At 37.8% G+C, this 16,487-nt stretch overlaps 1 protein-coding gene across 1 annotated transcript in view; it reads left to right on the top strand.

The window, feature by feature from the left end:
- The first annotated feature begins 1,162 nt into the window (after positions 1-1,162).
- Positions 1,163-16,487, top strand: part of LOC121980495 (enhancer of rudimentary homolog) — a 44,341-nt gene continuing 29,016 nt past the window's right edge. The window contains exon 1 of the mRNA XM_042532559.1: positions 1,163-1,313. Within this exon, the coding sequence (XP_042388493.1) occupies positions 1,224-1,313 (90 nt within the window). The 5' untranslated portion in view covers positions 1,163-1,223. The remainder of the gene's footprint in view (positions 1,314-16,487) is intronic.

Genomic DNA, 16,487 nt, shown 5'->3' with positions numbered 1-16,487 from the left:
TGAAGGTAATCGGAACACCTGACCAAGTTAAATGATTAGTTAACTTCTACGAACATATACATAAGTATTGGGCACACCGTGGGCCTGATATGATCATATCAAGCCCACGTTAGACCTGATATGGAATCGTATCAGGTCCATGTTGGGCTTGATATGATATCATATCAGGCCTACATTAGGCCTGATTTAGCATCGTATCAGGCCTACGTTGGGCCTGATATGAGATCATATCAAACTCTTGTTTGACATAAAATCCCACTATCAGTGCCATCAACCGACTAAAATATTCACCTTTTCAAAATATTTTATTTTACTATACAACTACTTCGTGATTAAAATAGAAAATTAAAAATTGTATCTGAGAATCTAAAGGTTTGAGTACTTGAATCCCAATTTTGAAATATATTGGACAAAATACCACGGATATGTTGCATATCTTGTATATCTAAAAAAATACTAAAGAATGACTGTTTGATCAACGCTATATGTCGATCATGTAAAATTACAGATCCATGATGTCTTCATTTTTTTGTGAATGCTTGAAAAAAACTTTTAAAGTGACTTAAGACACTGTTCCAATGTATTTTCTGTCCAACATCAGCTGAACTCTACAATTTAGAAAAATTAAAATTTTTTAATCATACTAGTTGAGTTTTTCAAAATCACAGAGTTTCTAAAGTGATACCTTTACAGATAATTGAAGTGGAGAGGATGATACGCCCTATCTACTTTTTTGCACCATTATGAAAGGAGATAATTGACGGAAACCCTAAAACCCTTCATTGGAGCCTCGCAAATACTGTGAATTTTTAGATCGAAAAACTTGATGCCGCTTGAGAGAGACACGAAGATACTTAGGGTTTCACTAGGGGGACGATTTCATCATAAAATTGGAGCTGCAATCAGAGAATTATGAAAAACACCCAGGCATGCACGAGTTGAGAGAGGAAGGGAGAAAAATAATCGCACGATTATTTTTAAATCAAAATGTTTTTTGTTACTTTCATTTCAGATCGCATAATACATAAATTTCGGATCGCATAATACAGAAAGGTTCCGAATGACGTTTATCCAAAAAGTGACTCGCGATGATTTAACAGCTGGCTATCTTTGATGTATTAAAAATTTAAAATCACAACCGGCGAGGAATCGGTTAATTCCCAGAATGTCTCGCGAGTTCAACGCAACTTGCGAATAATTAGCCCTAAACCCAACCCAATGGAATGCTCCGCTTGCCACCAAAAGAAACCCCTCTTCACTCTCAACTTCTCTTCTCCGAAGCAAAACTCTCTGATCGATCCGACTCGGAAATGGTGAGCAATCGTCTCCTTTTACCCCTTCGATATCGCAAATCATTGGTCGGTTGCTTTGTGGCGCCCTAGATTAGGTTTCCAGTGGCCCTTAGAGTTCTTTTTTTTTTCCTTCACTTTTGTTCCCTTACGTTTTATGATAACTTTGTGTTCTGGAAGCGGCATGAGCGTCTGATTCTGTTTCTTTTCTTGTGTGTGGGCGAAAAGGAGGATCTTTGAGTCCTTTTCTTCTTCCATTTGTTCGCAAATAGTAACATCGATTGCCACGAAGGGTTAGCTTTAATGACTGAGAAAAAAGAACTCGTAGTTATTTTCCCAGGTTGCTCTAGAAGGCGTCTAGTTTGGAGGCAGTTGTTTTCCCTTTACTCTGTCTGTGCGTTATAGAAGATTCTACTTCACTGGTATTTTAGTAGATGGATCTGTCTAGTACGTGTTATCTATCTGCATATTCTGTCGACTGGGTAAATAAGTAGCTTATGTAAAACTAACGTTCCTGTTCTTGCCTTATGAAATTTAGTTTTACTCGAATCATCTTCGGCAAAAGTATTTGATTAGCACAGATAACATCATTGCAGCATCTTTTTTGTCTGTGTGGCACAGCCAAAATGATTTTGATCTCAGTGTATCATAACTGCAGTAGCTAAGTAACAGATATTCTCCTACCATGCACCCTGAAATCCTAATGATCAAAATTATATATTCTGTATCATTGCCCTCTGAGGCTTATTTCTCATTAGTATGCCTTTTGACTGCTACTCTGCTCGTTTCTGCAGCCAATATATTTCACTTCTTTATCCATGTAAATTGGTTGTCATAAAAAAATTTACAAATTCAAAGTTTGAATTTAAAATCTCAGTAGCAATACCATCCATATACATTCAAAATCTTGTTTAACTGGAAAGATGAAGTGTCTTATCAAGATATCCAAACGTAATCCATGTCATGTGTGATCATTCATTTTCATCCTTTAGCTTGAGAAACTTCTATGCAAATAATTCTGTTGATGGGAAGGTGAAGTATGTTTTCTGATTTTTTTACTGCTTCCAGTAATAGCAACTGTGACATTAATGTTGGCAATGGATGTGATCTTTATGGTTTTTTTTTTGTGACAAATTACATTGGGCTTGAGAAGCAAGTAAACCTTGGTGATTTCAAGGATCACTTGTTAATTTAGTACTTTTAGAAGAGTACATATGACTCTAAGTTACTTTTTTTCATTATAATTTGATTTAGGAAAAGGATTAAAGAGCTTAGTTTTGATATACACCGCATAATTTATTCTCATCACCTTGCATTTCTTAATGAAAGACCCATAGGAATATCCTATTTTTCATTATTCATATTCCACAACCACTAAATGATAACTCAATTCACACATATAGATTTACCCGCCTTGTAATCTTTTAAACTGTGGGACTAACTTAAGTGTAGACCTAAGTTAAGAAAACTTCGATGGATTACATGGTAGAAGAACACGGTTGAAGAAAAGATAAGATAAGAGGAAGATCATTCAAAATTTATACAATGTAATAGTAAATAAAATTTCTTGAGGTCAGAAGGGATTCTTCTTCATGCATTTATAACTTTCCTTTGTACTTTTGCATGTACTAATACATAACTGAAAGAGATCTTACGTTTAGGATTAACTACTTGTCCAATTAGCTTATGCCTTTCTTTAATTTTGAAGGTATTTCAAATAGAACATTAAATCAAATTAAGTCTAATAACTCCATGGTGATGTTAACTTATTTGAACCTAGGGTTGTTAATTAAGATATTGTTTGTGAAAACTTTGATACTGGCTCGTTAAGAGCTTGATTATGTTTGCTCAATCTAAAGAACACACATGGAATAAACAAGTTTTGACACTAGTGAGTTTGCCTTGATAACATTTATAGTATTTCATAAAAAGGTTATTTACAAATTGGTTTAGAGTTTGATTATGATTTGTCTAAAGCATGATAATAATTTGTCTAAAGCTTTATTATGATTTTGTTTCTTTCATTTTTATTAGGATATCCTATGTGGGAATTATTATAATGTGATGATGTTTTACCGAATTTAGAGTTCCAATTATCTATAATATGTTAAAAATGAGTAAGCATAGGTTTTTATTTATTAAATCAATAAAGGGCAATTCGGTGCACGAAGTTCCTATCAATGTGGGGTCTCGGGGAAGGGTTGAACTAATGTGTGCCCGCAAGTATATGTGCATCGTCAAGTAATAAAAATATCGATCCCATAAGACTGGATATAAGCACTAAAATCTAAGCACGACGAACTAGCTAACTATTGAAAGATTTTAGATTGCAAACACAAATGTAAAGGGAAGTATGCAGGAGAAAAAGAAAAAGAGAAAGAGTGTTGAGGAACTTGGTTTGGGAAGTGTTCTAGGGGTTCAGTTTCATTGTGATGCTAATCAATGTATCATGGATCACCTATCGCCCATCCGCTATTCCTATGCATTTGTAGGAAGTTAGATTCATTATCGGCTCTTCCTCGCGGAGGTCAAGCTGGAATGCTATCTTAATCCATATCCTATGCTACTAACTGGAAGTAAATTCTTATGAAATCTGGTAACGGGATACCCTTGTCACTAGAGTTCCTCGGTCATACAACACAAAAACATACTAACACTTAATAACATAGAGATAGAAATAATAATTATGTCCAATTCCCTACTTCCTGGTGGAGAATTATTTTTTTACAAAGCAATATCCCAGATGTTCGGAAACGGGATGCCTTTGTCACCAGGGCCCTCGGCCATACGATCTAGGGCATTCCCTCTACGGGATTAGCAATTTTACACAAACATTCAATCAAACATGAAAATTAAGCTCAAGCACATTACACATACATAAGATAAAGTAGATACAAGGCATAGTAATGACATATAGATAGGAAATTGGCAAATTCCTGAGTTTTACATCAATTTACATCACAATTACTTTCTTAATCCTAGAACAAGAGATGTACTCCATAACTAGGAGGAGAGAATCCAAAGGCATAAAGATTAAAATGACCCAAACTCGAAAAGAGACAGGGGAGAAGGCTTATCCTATACGAAGAGTGGTCTTCGGATCTAATCTAAGCTTCTTGAGTGATGAAAATGCTAAATTCAGCTTTGAATAACCCAAGAGAGTGCTGAAGAAGTCGAGATCTCGTCCAAGTTGGATCTCCCCAATGGGAGACCCTTCCTCTCCTTGAAAAGGGGAAGAACTCCCCTTAAATAGAGCTGGGCATGGGCCTGGCACAGCTCGTGCCACGGTCGTGTGGAATCCACACAACCACAGTCTGCCTGGGCTCTCGTTCGGTGGCACGGCCGTGTGGATTTCACACGGCTACAATCTTCTTCGACTCTGGAATTTTGCCATGTGGATTCCACACGGCTTCTACTTCGTCTCTGTTTCATTGACACGACCGTATGGATTCCACATGGCCGGGGCTTGCTTCATTGCTGTTTTGTGGCATCGTTGTGTGAATTCACACGGCTAGTGCTTTCTCCTCTTCTAGTATATGGCACGACCATGAGGATTCCACACGAAAGACCCTTTTTCTTCGTTTGTTCTCAGAGTCGTTTACAAGTGTCGTTTTCACTCCAAAAGTGCATCTTGTTAACAAGAAAATACACAAAGAGCAGATCTCCGACAAAGAAGAGTAATTATGCTGAAAATATGATAAGAGGTGTAAAAATGTATAAATCAAGTACAAATAAAGTACGTGAATATGCGTCAAAACATGTATAAAAATGTATATAGTCCATGCATATCATACCCCAGATTTAAATCTTTACTTGTCCTCAAGCAAAATGTCGCAATCTAAATTCATGTGCTCCATAATCCTTAATGCACTTGCCTAACTCTATCAACTAGTTTCATTTGTGAGCATGATTGTGGAGTAATCTAAGTATGATATAGGTATGAGTCCTTGTGCACAATGCAATAGGTGACCCAAACTTTTCAAGTTTCAATATATCATAGTCAAGTTGTCATCCAATTGAGTTCCTTATGTTCTTAGTGATAGACACTTACCTGCCACATATTTGGTTCATATTTCTTAGACTATATAAGGTCTCAAAGGACAATTCGGAATCAAGAGAAATATAACATTTATTTCCCCATTAACCTAACTCGGTCTCAAAAGGGTAAATTGTTAGTTTCCACTCACGACAACTATTTTTTTTATCCATTATTCAAATGATTTTATTTTATTTTTTTATTTTTTTAGTGCTTTATAAGTGAAGCACTAATCACATATGCAAATATAATGTAAATGTAGGGATTTTGATTTTTCCAAATAAGTTGTCATGATCCGAGATCATTCAGTAACCAAACTGTAATCGAAGAAATCACCATGGGAACTTAAGTACTAAATAATTCAGGGGAATCCTGACTATCCCAAAGTTATCTATTATTCACGCTTAAGTGAAGTGAAGGTAAGATCCTTAAGGTTAGGTCAAAATTCAAGTTTATCTCCTTAGGCTCCGTTTGGTAGGGGTGATAAGATTAGGATTATGTTTTCAAAAAGTTATTAATATGCCGTTTGGTAGGATTGATTAGGGGTAGAATTAGGGTTGATTAGGAGTGAGATTCACAATCCCTAGGCATGGGGAGTGATTATTAATCCTACCCCAATCCTATCCTAATCAATCTAATTCTAATCCTATCACCCCTATCAAACGGAGCCTTACAACATTTAGCTCACTTCATGCTAGTAAAGATAAAGAAAAGATGTCCACTAAACATGCTAGCACTATCTCCACAATAAGATGAATGTAGAAATGAACGTGCTAACCACTTTGCTATTGGACAAGTCCACAATAATGTGAGGATTGATGTTTTCGACATGCCACAAAACGACAAGCAAGAAAACTAAAAAACTAATCATGAAAACAAGCAAAAATGTACAATAAAACTGAAGATGAAAACAAACAAAAATGCTGAAAATGCAAATAAAAGAAATGCACAGAAAGGAAATCAAACTATGTACAACGCCACCCAACTTAAACTTTTTATCGTCCCAATGAAATCAATATGGTGATGGAGATGGGGGGTGGACCTTGTCCTCGTCGGCTGGAAGAGAAACTAGACATACCAGGGAGCTGACCAATATACTCATGGTAGTGGTAAAGAGTATCACCTGATGTCTAGTGATATACACTTCCATAAACTCTCTCATCCTCGCCTGGTTAGCGCCGTAATCCTGAACAAATTCGGCCACCTGGCTTTGGAAATTCCTCTGAAACTTGTACCTCCTGGTACTGACTGACAGACAATCCGACGTGACCCTCCAACATCTGTTGTTAGGAGTCTTGCATCTCATGAAGTGATTCCAAAGAGCCATGAAAATTCTAGAAATTGAATCTAGAGGGACCCGTACCATAGGTAAAAGAATGCTTAGCATGTTCTGGACGTCTGGACGGCTGCGGATGTCTAGATGTCGGAGTTTCAAGGTTTTCCAAAGGGGGAGGAGTAACTTTGGGGGCTATAACAGTAATAACCTAGTTGGCGGGGTTGCAAACCGTAGTGCGCTCGGGGTATAAGGTAGAGGTAATGGAAATCCATTCCTCCTTATAAAAGCAAAGCCATTTTCATCTTGGCATATCATCTTCGTGGCAATACAAGTATCGATATCAATCTTTTGATTTCCATGAATAACCTCTAAATTACTAAGTTCGTAAGCTAAATCTACAGCTAGTTGGGTAATCAACCTGCTAAAAAATATTAACCCTTTGATTGCTTTCCTGGATTTTGCAAAGGTTTGTAGAAAATGGAAATCGGTATCAAAGTCACTTTATTAAGCATTGTCAAAAAGAGTAAAGTTTCACTTTTTTAACTGCCCCGTCACTCTCCCTTCTACTAAAGTTGGTTTTGCTCATTACACGGTAGAGGTATCTAAATACGGGATTTTGCACGTAAGAAATCTTAGTTCTAGAGGGCTCGTAAGGATCATTTAACCTGGTAATAGAAGTCCAAAAATCATTCCAACTAAAACTCGAATTAAACCTCCACTTCCTCGTCTGATCCTCTTCAAAAGGCTGGACATGATTGAAAATTCGGTTGGCGAAGATGAATATTGAGGAAGAAAGAAGAGAGATATTGTGAGAAGAGGTAGATCTTGAGAGATGAGGAAGCTTGAAGTTGAAGAAGAAGAAGAGGAATTCTTAGATTTAAGTTTAGATCTAAACCTAGATCTAGATCTTGAAGAGATGAGATCTATGAATCCTTGGTGAAGAAATTGGGAGGTGAATGAAGAAGAAGGTGAGTGGAGATATGGAGGAAAAGAATTAGGGAGAAGAAGAGGTGGAGAAAGTGAGTTTGGGTGGGTTGAGCGATTCTTCACACGACCGTATCGATTGACATGACCTGGGTCTTCTTTGGCTCGGCTGGAGTCACATGGTTATGTCAAATGACACGGTCTCACCTAACTTCCTCTCGGGTTAAGTCACACGGTCGTGTCATTTGACATGACCGTCCTCTTCTTCTTTTCTGCTACAGCCATACGGCTGTGTGGATTCACACAACTTTAGTCTTCTTCTTCTCGGCTAGCCTCACACGGCCGTGTGAGGTCACACGACCGACTCCTTGAGGTGTGTGAGGGCTGAATTTTTTAATGACTTTTCTCCTCTTTAACTTTATTGGTGCCTCCACGCCCATGAGAGGATCATGGCCACTTCGTTGAGGCTATATGACACCTGAAAAGAAAATTAAAAGACGAATAAAATAACTAATAAAGAAAGAAGATTGCAACTAAACAGAATAAAACCCTTGGGTTGCTTTCCAAGAAGCGCTTGTTTTAGGTCATTAGCTTGATCTCGCTTCTGTTCATTATGGACTATACCCATGAAGGGGCGATTTTTTCTCTCCTAGGGTTGGTGCTTCAAGATCTTCCTTCATCCTTGCCCTTGGCGAGTAGACATATTTTTGATTTTTGTTTGGGGGCCTCCATTCCTCTATTGTCGGACTAGGAGTGACATTCGGCGGATGCTCATGAGGATGGAAATTCTATTCCTCAAGTTGGTGTGCATCTACTCTATTTTTGACAAGGTCAGAAGATCTCCTGCAGTGGCAAGGAATGGTTGTCCTCGTAACGACGTTAAATGTTATATGCGTAGTCCTCGTATCGACGTTAAAAACTTAATGTGTGCCCGTATACAGAATATAAGTAATAAAAAAATACCCACGGGGACTGGGTATAAGCACTAGAATCTAAGCTCGGAGAACTAGCTAAATTATTGAAAAATTTTAGATTGCAAACACAAATGTAAAGGGAAGTAGGAGAATGCGAGAGAGATAATATTGAGGAATTTGGGTTGGGAAGTGTTCTAGGGGTTCGGTTTCATCGTGATGCTAATCAACGTATCATGGATCACTTATCTCCTGTCCTCTATTCTTATGCACTTGTGGAAAGTTAGATTTATTACCGATTCTTCCCCGCAGAAGTCAAACCCGAATGCTATCTTAATTCATATCCTATGCTACTAACTGGAAGTGATTCTTATGAAGTTCGGTAATGGGATACCCCTGTCATTTGTGCCCCTCGACCATACAACAAAAAAACATACTAACACTTAATAACATAGAGATAGAAATAACAATTATGTTCAATTCGCTACTTGTGGAGAATTGCTTATCCTTTTAAGGCAATGCCCTCTGGAAACGGGATACCTTTGTCATTAGGATCCTTCGGTCATACGATCTAGAACATTCCCTCTACGAGATTAGTAATTCTACATAAACATTCGATCAAACATGGAAATTAAGCTCAAGCACATTACACACACATAAGATCAAGTAGATACAAGGCATAACAATGTTATATAGATAAGAAATTGGCAAATCCATGTGTTTTATATCAATTCACATTACAATTACTTCCTTAATCGTAGAACAAAAGATCTACTTCATAACTAGGAGAAGTGGATCCAAAGACAAAGATTTAAGCCAAAATCATCCAAAACTCGAGAAGAGATTGGGAAGAAGGATTATTCTATACGAAGAGTAGTCTTCAGATCCAATCCAAGCTTCCAAAGTGATGGAGACGCTAAATTCGACTTTGGATCACCCAAGAGAGTGTTGAAGAAGTCCATATCTCGTCCAAGTTGGATCTCCCCAAAGGGAGAACCTTCCTCTCCCTTGAAAAGGGGAAGAACTTCCCTTAAATAGAGCTAGCACAGGTCTGGCATGGCTCATGACACGGCCGTGCGGATTCCACACGACCACTGTCTGCCTGGGCTCTGGTCCAGTGGCATGGCCGTGTGGATTTCACACAGCCACAGTGTTCTTCGGCTCTAGAAATTCCACACGGCCGTGTGAATTCCACACGGCCATAGTCTACTTCTCTGTTTCATTGACACGACCGTGTGAATTCCACACGACCGGGGTTTGCTTCGTCTCTGTTTTGTGGCACTGGTCGTGTGAACCGGTGCCTTCTCCTCCTCTAGCATGTGGCACGACCATGTGGATTCCACACGGCAGGGTCCTTTTTCTTTGTTTGTTGTCCGAGTCATCTACAAGCACTGTTTTCATTCCAAAAACGCATCCTATCAACAAAAAAAATACAAAAAGAGCATATTTTCGATAAATAAGAGTAATTAAGCTAAAAATATGATAAGTGGTATAAAAATACATAGATCAAGCACAAATAAAGTACGTGAATATGCGTCAAAACATGTATAAAAATGTATATAGTTTACGCACATCACGAGCCACATTAGGTCTCTTGTACATAGCCTTATCATGTATTGCAAGAGATTTTCGCGACTCGAATCCATAATCATAAAGTTACATGACAATAACTTTATTATTACATCAAACTCCCCTTCTTTTATTTGATTAATGATTTAACTAAATTATAAGGACAACTATCTTGCTAGTTAAGCTCAGTAAAAGCTTAGCTTGTTAAACCTTTTAAGAAATAAGCTCAATAAGATAAACAAACAAGCTTGAAATGCCATCAAGCTTGGCTCAACTCAATTACAGCCTTTTTTGCCAATTGTGCTGATTGCTCATTTGGAAACTAGCTCAATCTTTATCCTAGTGCAACTTGATCTTAAATGGTCTTGGTTGGATTTAATTTACTATGAGTTAGTTATATTAAATAGGATTACAACTCATATTTAAACACAAGACTAGATATGCCTTGGATTAGGTTTCCTATTGCATTTGACATATTTATCAAACACACTCCTTCAAATTGGAGCATAATTATCTATTATTCCTGGCCTATTATACATCATAAATTTAGTGATAAAAGGATTGCTAAAGATGTCTATATTTTTTGTGTAGAGTGTATGGTGTGGTGATCTTCTTAGACATCTCTACATTGAGGACGAAGTGGAAATTCACTACAATGTGCTTAATGCATCCTTGAAAAATTAGATAGTTCAATTTAGAAGGCTGCTTGATTAAGAATATCCATATTCATTGGTTTATATAATGTGTGGATAATGTTGTTCCGTCATGAAATTCACTTGCTACACATCAGCCTTAGACAATGGTCCCTATCGTAATGATGATAGTGGGATGGGTATGGGGATGTGGATTGCTCAATTTCGAAGAAAGGGATCCCGTAGGCACAAGCCAGAGGATAGCTAAACAGAGATCGATCAACCGCAGCCTATACAAATCACCACTGCTTTGCGCACAACAAGTATACCCACTCTTGACGAGAAGCAAAGGTAAAGTTGTACAAGAGGATGTCCAACATGATGAGGGTAACATCTAGGGACATCTACTAGGCGATATGAGATTATTTCATCAGTGCAAGGGGGAAGAAGCAAGTCAATTCTGGATGGCCTAGGTTGTCTTAGGCTTGATGAAGATCGGCTCATGGAACATTCGAGGCCTCAACAAGAGCCTCAAGCAGAAAGGGGTAGAAGGCTTCTTTCGAAACCAGCTAAGAGTGTTAGGTGTGTTGGAGATGAAACTTTCGATATTGGGATTTCAAAAATTGAAGATGCAAAGATTTCAACATCTCTAAGTGGCAGAGAGGGACAATCTTGAAGGCAGAAGCAAGATTCTCTTAGTTTGGGACGACTAATAGGTCAATCTGGAGGTGTGTGAATGACATGATCAATATTCACACGGCTTGGTGACTTGCAAGATCTCTCACCGGGTATTTGCAATCTCGTTTGTTTATGGGTAATTATCTTTAGTTAGACGGAAGACATTATGGGAACGACTGCAGAACATAGCTACTAATATGGAACATCCTTGGCTTGTTTTGGGAGATTTTAACACTTTCCTTTTAACCGAAGACAAATATGGTGGTATTCTGGTCACACAATATAACATAGCTGATTTTTGTTGTGTCCTTTATGGATATGGAAGATCTGACCTACACAGGTTATAGGTATACATGGACAAATGGGTATATCTGCATCAAGTTAGATATGACTTTGATCAATAAACTTTAGTTGAAGATCGAGCTACGTAGCATTGCAAATTTTATACCACTAGGTTGTGCTGTCTGATCACTCGATAAACATAGTGCCTATTTTGGATAGTGACAACCATTTTCCTAAGCCATTCAAATTTTTAACATGTGGGCAAAACATGATACTTTTCCACAGCTCGTTGAAAGTAAATGAGAAGTGTACAATCAGTGAATCTATGATATTGCTCAATTTTTTCTTGAGCGGATCTTGAAGCTGTTGAAGGCTGATATGAGACAACTGAATGGAGAACACTTTCAGCGCATCACAGCAAAGGCACATCACAACAAAGGCAGTTGCTGCACTACAAAGGCTAATTGAGGTACAAGAGACTAGTTTGCCCCTTGGTACACTGCCCGAGGATTACAAAGAAATACAACACTCGACAGCTAGTTAGAATGTAGCAGAACATAGCTTTTTTATGCAGCGTGCAAAGCTGGTATATTTCAAGTAGGTGCACAATAATTCCTCTTATTTTCATCCTTGTAAAATGAACTAACAAGAGGAATGAGGTCACAATTGTGGAGAAGGTAGAGGACAGTCTTACAGAGTTCTTAGCATTTTCAAGATTTGCTAGGCATGCCCAGCACAAGATTAGTTCTCTTATGCATGTTTGCTATTTTGATAGAAACTTAGGGTTGATTAGCAAGATATGATGGTTCACCTCCCAATAGTTGGAGAAATCAAGGTGATACGAACCCCACCAATAAATGTGATGGAACCCGAGACAAAAGTGGATAGAGCCCCAAGAACTAGATGACAAGAGTGTGAGTCTTGACCCGTAACCAAGAATTAGTACGAACCAAGCCTACGAAGGAAAGAAACGCCATACTCGAGGTGATAAGTTTCGATGGGTTGAACGCCACGAGAGTAAACTCGATAAGTTCAGAAAGTCCTTTTAAGAACTAAGAGAGCACACAATCTCACCAAAAATTAAGTTGCTTCATACTAAGATGCCCCTCCCTTATATAATGGGAGTGAACAAGGAAAAGTACAAGATAAGTGCATGCACAATTAGAGTTCCAATGTGGCATGCCTCATGCAAGGTTTCATTAAACAATCTAAAATACTTAAGTCTTCATGCATGAATGAGTTCCCATGCTTATTAGCGTTCTTCCGTTAAGCGCGACCGAGTCATGGATGGTTATGCCGATTACGTGGATTAGGTCATGACTAGCAGTTGGGATTATCTTGGTCTCTCCTTGCTCATAGTCCGCCCAATGTTCTTTGATTAACCCATTTAGTGCTTACTTGAAACACTTTGCCTGTAGTCTTGTAATTAGACTTCCGGAAGTGATAACTGATCTCTCCTAGCTTCAGCCCTTGGACATACATCATTCTCTCCTTCTTGAAAAGGATTTGTCCTCAAATCATCACCTGCATCAAACGGGGATAAGTCAGCAACATTAAAAGTATAATGTACGCTATACTCACCTAGTAGTTCAAGTTTGTAGGCATTATCATTGATGCACTCTAATACTTGAAATGGGTCATCCCCTCGAGGTAGAAGTTTAGAACGATGTTTGTCCGGAAATCTCTCCTTTCGGAGGTGCAACCAAACCCATTCTCCTGGTTCAAACATAATTTTCTTGCGCCCCTAGTTAGCTTGTTGCATGTATTGCTGAGTTTTTTTCTCAATATTTAGTTGTGCTTGTTCATGAATCTTCTTTACGGATTCGACCTTCTGCTTACCATCTAAGTTATATGCTCACTTACAGCTAAAGGAATCAAATCTATAAACAATTTCAAATGGAGAAAATTGAGTCGCAGAATGTATGCTCCTATTATAAGCAAATTCAATATGAGGTAGACAATCTTCCCATATACTCAAATTCTTATTAATGATCGCACGAAGTAAAAAGGACAAAGTTCGATTGACCAATTCAGTTTGCCCATCAGTTTGGGGGTGACACGTAGTAGAGAATAACAATTTAGTTCCTAATTTCCCTCGCAAAATCTTCCAAAAATAATTCAAAAACTTTGTATCCCTATCAAAGACAATGGTCCTAGGCATGCCATGCAACCTAATAACCTCTTTAAAGAACAATTCAGTTATATGCGATGCATCATCGGTTTTATGACATGGAATGAAATGCGCCATTTTGGAGAATCTATCTACCACAACAAAAATTGAATCTCTCTCCCTCTTGGTATGGGGTAATCCTAAAATAAAGTCCATAGGTATAGACAAAGGAGTATAAAAGTCATGGGGTTTCAATTTAGATTTAGCTTGTTTGCAAGTGATGCACTTTTCACAAATTCTTTCCACGTCACGTTTCATATGAGGCCAAAAGAAATAATCCTGTAACCCCTAAAGTCTTAGTAACGCCAAAATTCCCTAGTGATCAATTCACGTAACGAACACATAGGCACACAATCTATTTCCACGAAATAAAAAACCATCATGCCTATAGAACTTATGCTTTGAATACATCAGAAAAATTAGTATAATTAGTATATAAATCCTTGATATATTCAAATCCAAGTAACTTCGTATCTAAAGTGTAAAGTAAAACATACCTTCGAGATAGTGCATCATCAACTACGTTCTCCTATCCTTGCTTGTATTTGATCATATAAGGAAATGTCTCAATGAATTCTACCCATTTAGCATGACGTCGGTTCAACTTATGTTGACTCTTCAAATGCTTTAGAGATTGATGATCTGTGTGAATCACGAATTCTTTTGGCTATAGGTAATGTTGCCACATCTCCAATGCTCTCACCAATGCATATATCTCCTTGTCATATGTGGGATAGTTGAGAGTGACTTCATTCAACTTCTCACTGAAGTAAGCAATGGGTCTCATCTCCTGCATAAGCACATCACTTATACCAACATCAGAAGCATCACATTCGATTTCAAAGGTTTTAGAAAATCTGGTAGGATTAGTAAAGGAGCAGAACTTAGCTTTTCTTTCAAAGTGTTGAAGACCCTCTCTTGCTCCTCTCCCCACTTGAATGACTCATTTTTCTCGATGACTTTAGTAAGAGGAGCTGCAATATTGTTAAAATCATGAACAAACCGTCGATAGAAGCTGGCTAAATCATGGAAACTCCTCACTTGGTTAATTGTTATTGGTGTTGACCACTCTTGGATTGCTTTCACCTTTTCCTCATCCATCTAAACGCCTTTAGTATTAACAACAAAACCAAGAAACACGACTTTCTCCGTATAAAAGGAGCATTTAACGAGGTTAGCAAAAAACTTTACTTCTTTTAGCACACTCAAAACTAACCTTAAATGTGTAACATGTTTTTCTAAGCTTTTGTTATAAATCAAAATGTCATCAAAATACACAACTACAAATTTTCCTAAGAAAGCAACAAAACATGATTCATCAAACACATAAAAGTGCTAGGAGCATTAGTTAAGCCAAAAGACATTACTAACCATTCATATAAGCCATGCTTAGTTTTAAAATCAGTTTTCCATTCATCACCTTTCTTCATCCTAATATGATGATATCCACTCCTAAGATCAATTTTTGTGAATACACAAGAACCATGCAATTCATCAAGTATATCATCAATTCTAGGAATTGGATGACGATACTTTACCATGATGTTGTTGATGGCTCGATAATCCACACACATCTTCCATGTTCCATCCTTCTTAGGAACTAGTAACACAGGCACGACGTAAAGGCTCATACTTTCTCGAACATACCCCTTTTCTAATAATTCATTAACTTGTCTCTAAAGTTCTTTTGCTTCCTCTGGATTGCTTCTATAGGCAGGTCGATTTGAAGTGGATGCACTAGGTATGAAGTCGATTTGGTGCTTAATTCCTCTAATTGGAGGTAAACCATGCGGAACCTCTTCCGGAAAGATCACCTCGAATTCCTGTAAGAGAGAAATAATAACAGTAGGAAAAGAACCGTTAAGGTCGTTAATGCTCAAGAGTGCCTCCTTATACAAAAGAATAAGGGGTAGCTGATTTGAAAACAAAGCTCGTTTGATCTCACTTTTTTTTTGCATAAAAATTATTTTTCTTTTTCTCTTCTTTTTTTTTTCCTTGCCCTCTCCTTTTGTCTCTTTCCTCTCATTTTATTTCCTCTCATTTTTCTTTTCCTCGACTTCTTTTCTCTCAATTTTTTTCTCTCAATTTCTTTTTCTTTCTTCTTTTCATTTGCTTTTTGTAATCTCAACTAGTCCTCCATAACTTGTCTTGGAGTCAATGGTACAAGAATAATAGGCTGTCTCTTCAGAGTAAAAGTATACATGTTTGTGAGGCCATTATGTGTTATCTTTCGATCGAATTGCCAAGGTCTCCCCAACAATAGATGACATGTATGCATGAGAACCACGTCATACAACACATCTTCATATTTGCCTATGGAAATTGCTACCAAGACTTGTTTTGTTACCTTGATTTCACCGCAATCGTTTAGCCACTGAAGTCGATAAAGACGCGAATGTTTCCGAGTTGGTAGTGACAATTTCTCCACCAAATCAGTACTTGCCACATTGTTGCAACTCTCCCATCAATAATAACATTGCAAACCTTGTTATTGACAAAGCAACGGGTATGAAACAAGTTCTCCCTTTGATTATCTTCTTCTTCCTTAGCTTGTATATTGAGAACTCGTCGGGCCACCAATAAGTCTCCAATAACAGCATGTTGTTCATCATCACTGTCCTCTTTTTGCGGCACTTCTTCAACTATTTCATCCTTATCTTCCGACTCAAGTTCACCTTGGGCGTTTATTACCATCACCCTTTTGTTTACACATTGACTAG

The sequence above is a fragment of the Zingiber officinale genome, chromosome 5A (assembly GCF_018446385.1).
Source record: "Zingiber officinale cultivar Zhangliang chromosome 5A, Zo_v1.1, whole genome shotgun sequence".
In the NCBI taxonomy this organism is placed as follows: domain Eukaryota; kingdom Viridiplantae; phylum Streptophyta; class Magnoliopsida; order Zingiberales; family Zingiberaceae; genus Zingiber; species Zingiber officinale.
The sequence above is the reverse complement of the archived record's forward strand: the minus strand, read 5'-3'. Positions and strand labels throughout refer to the sequence as shown.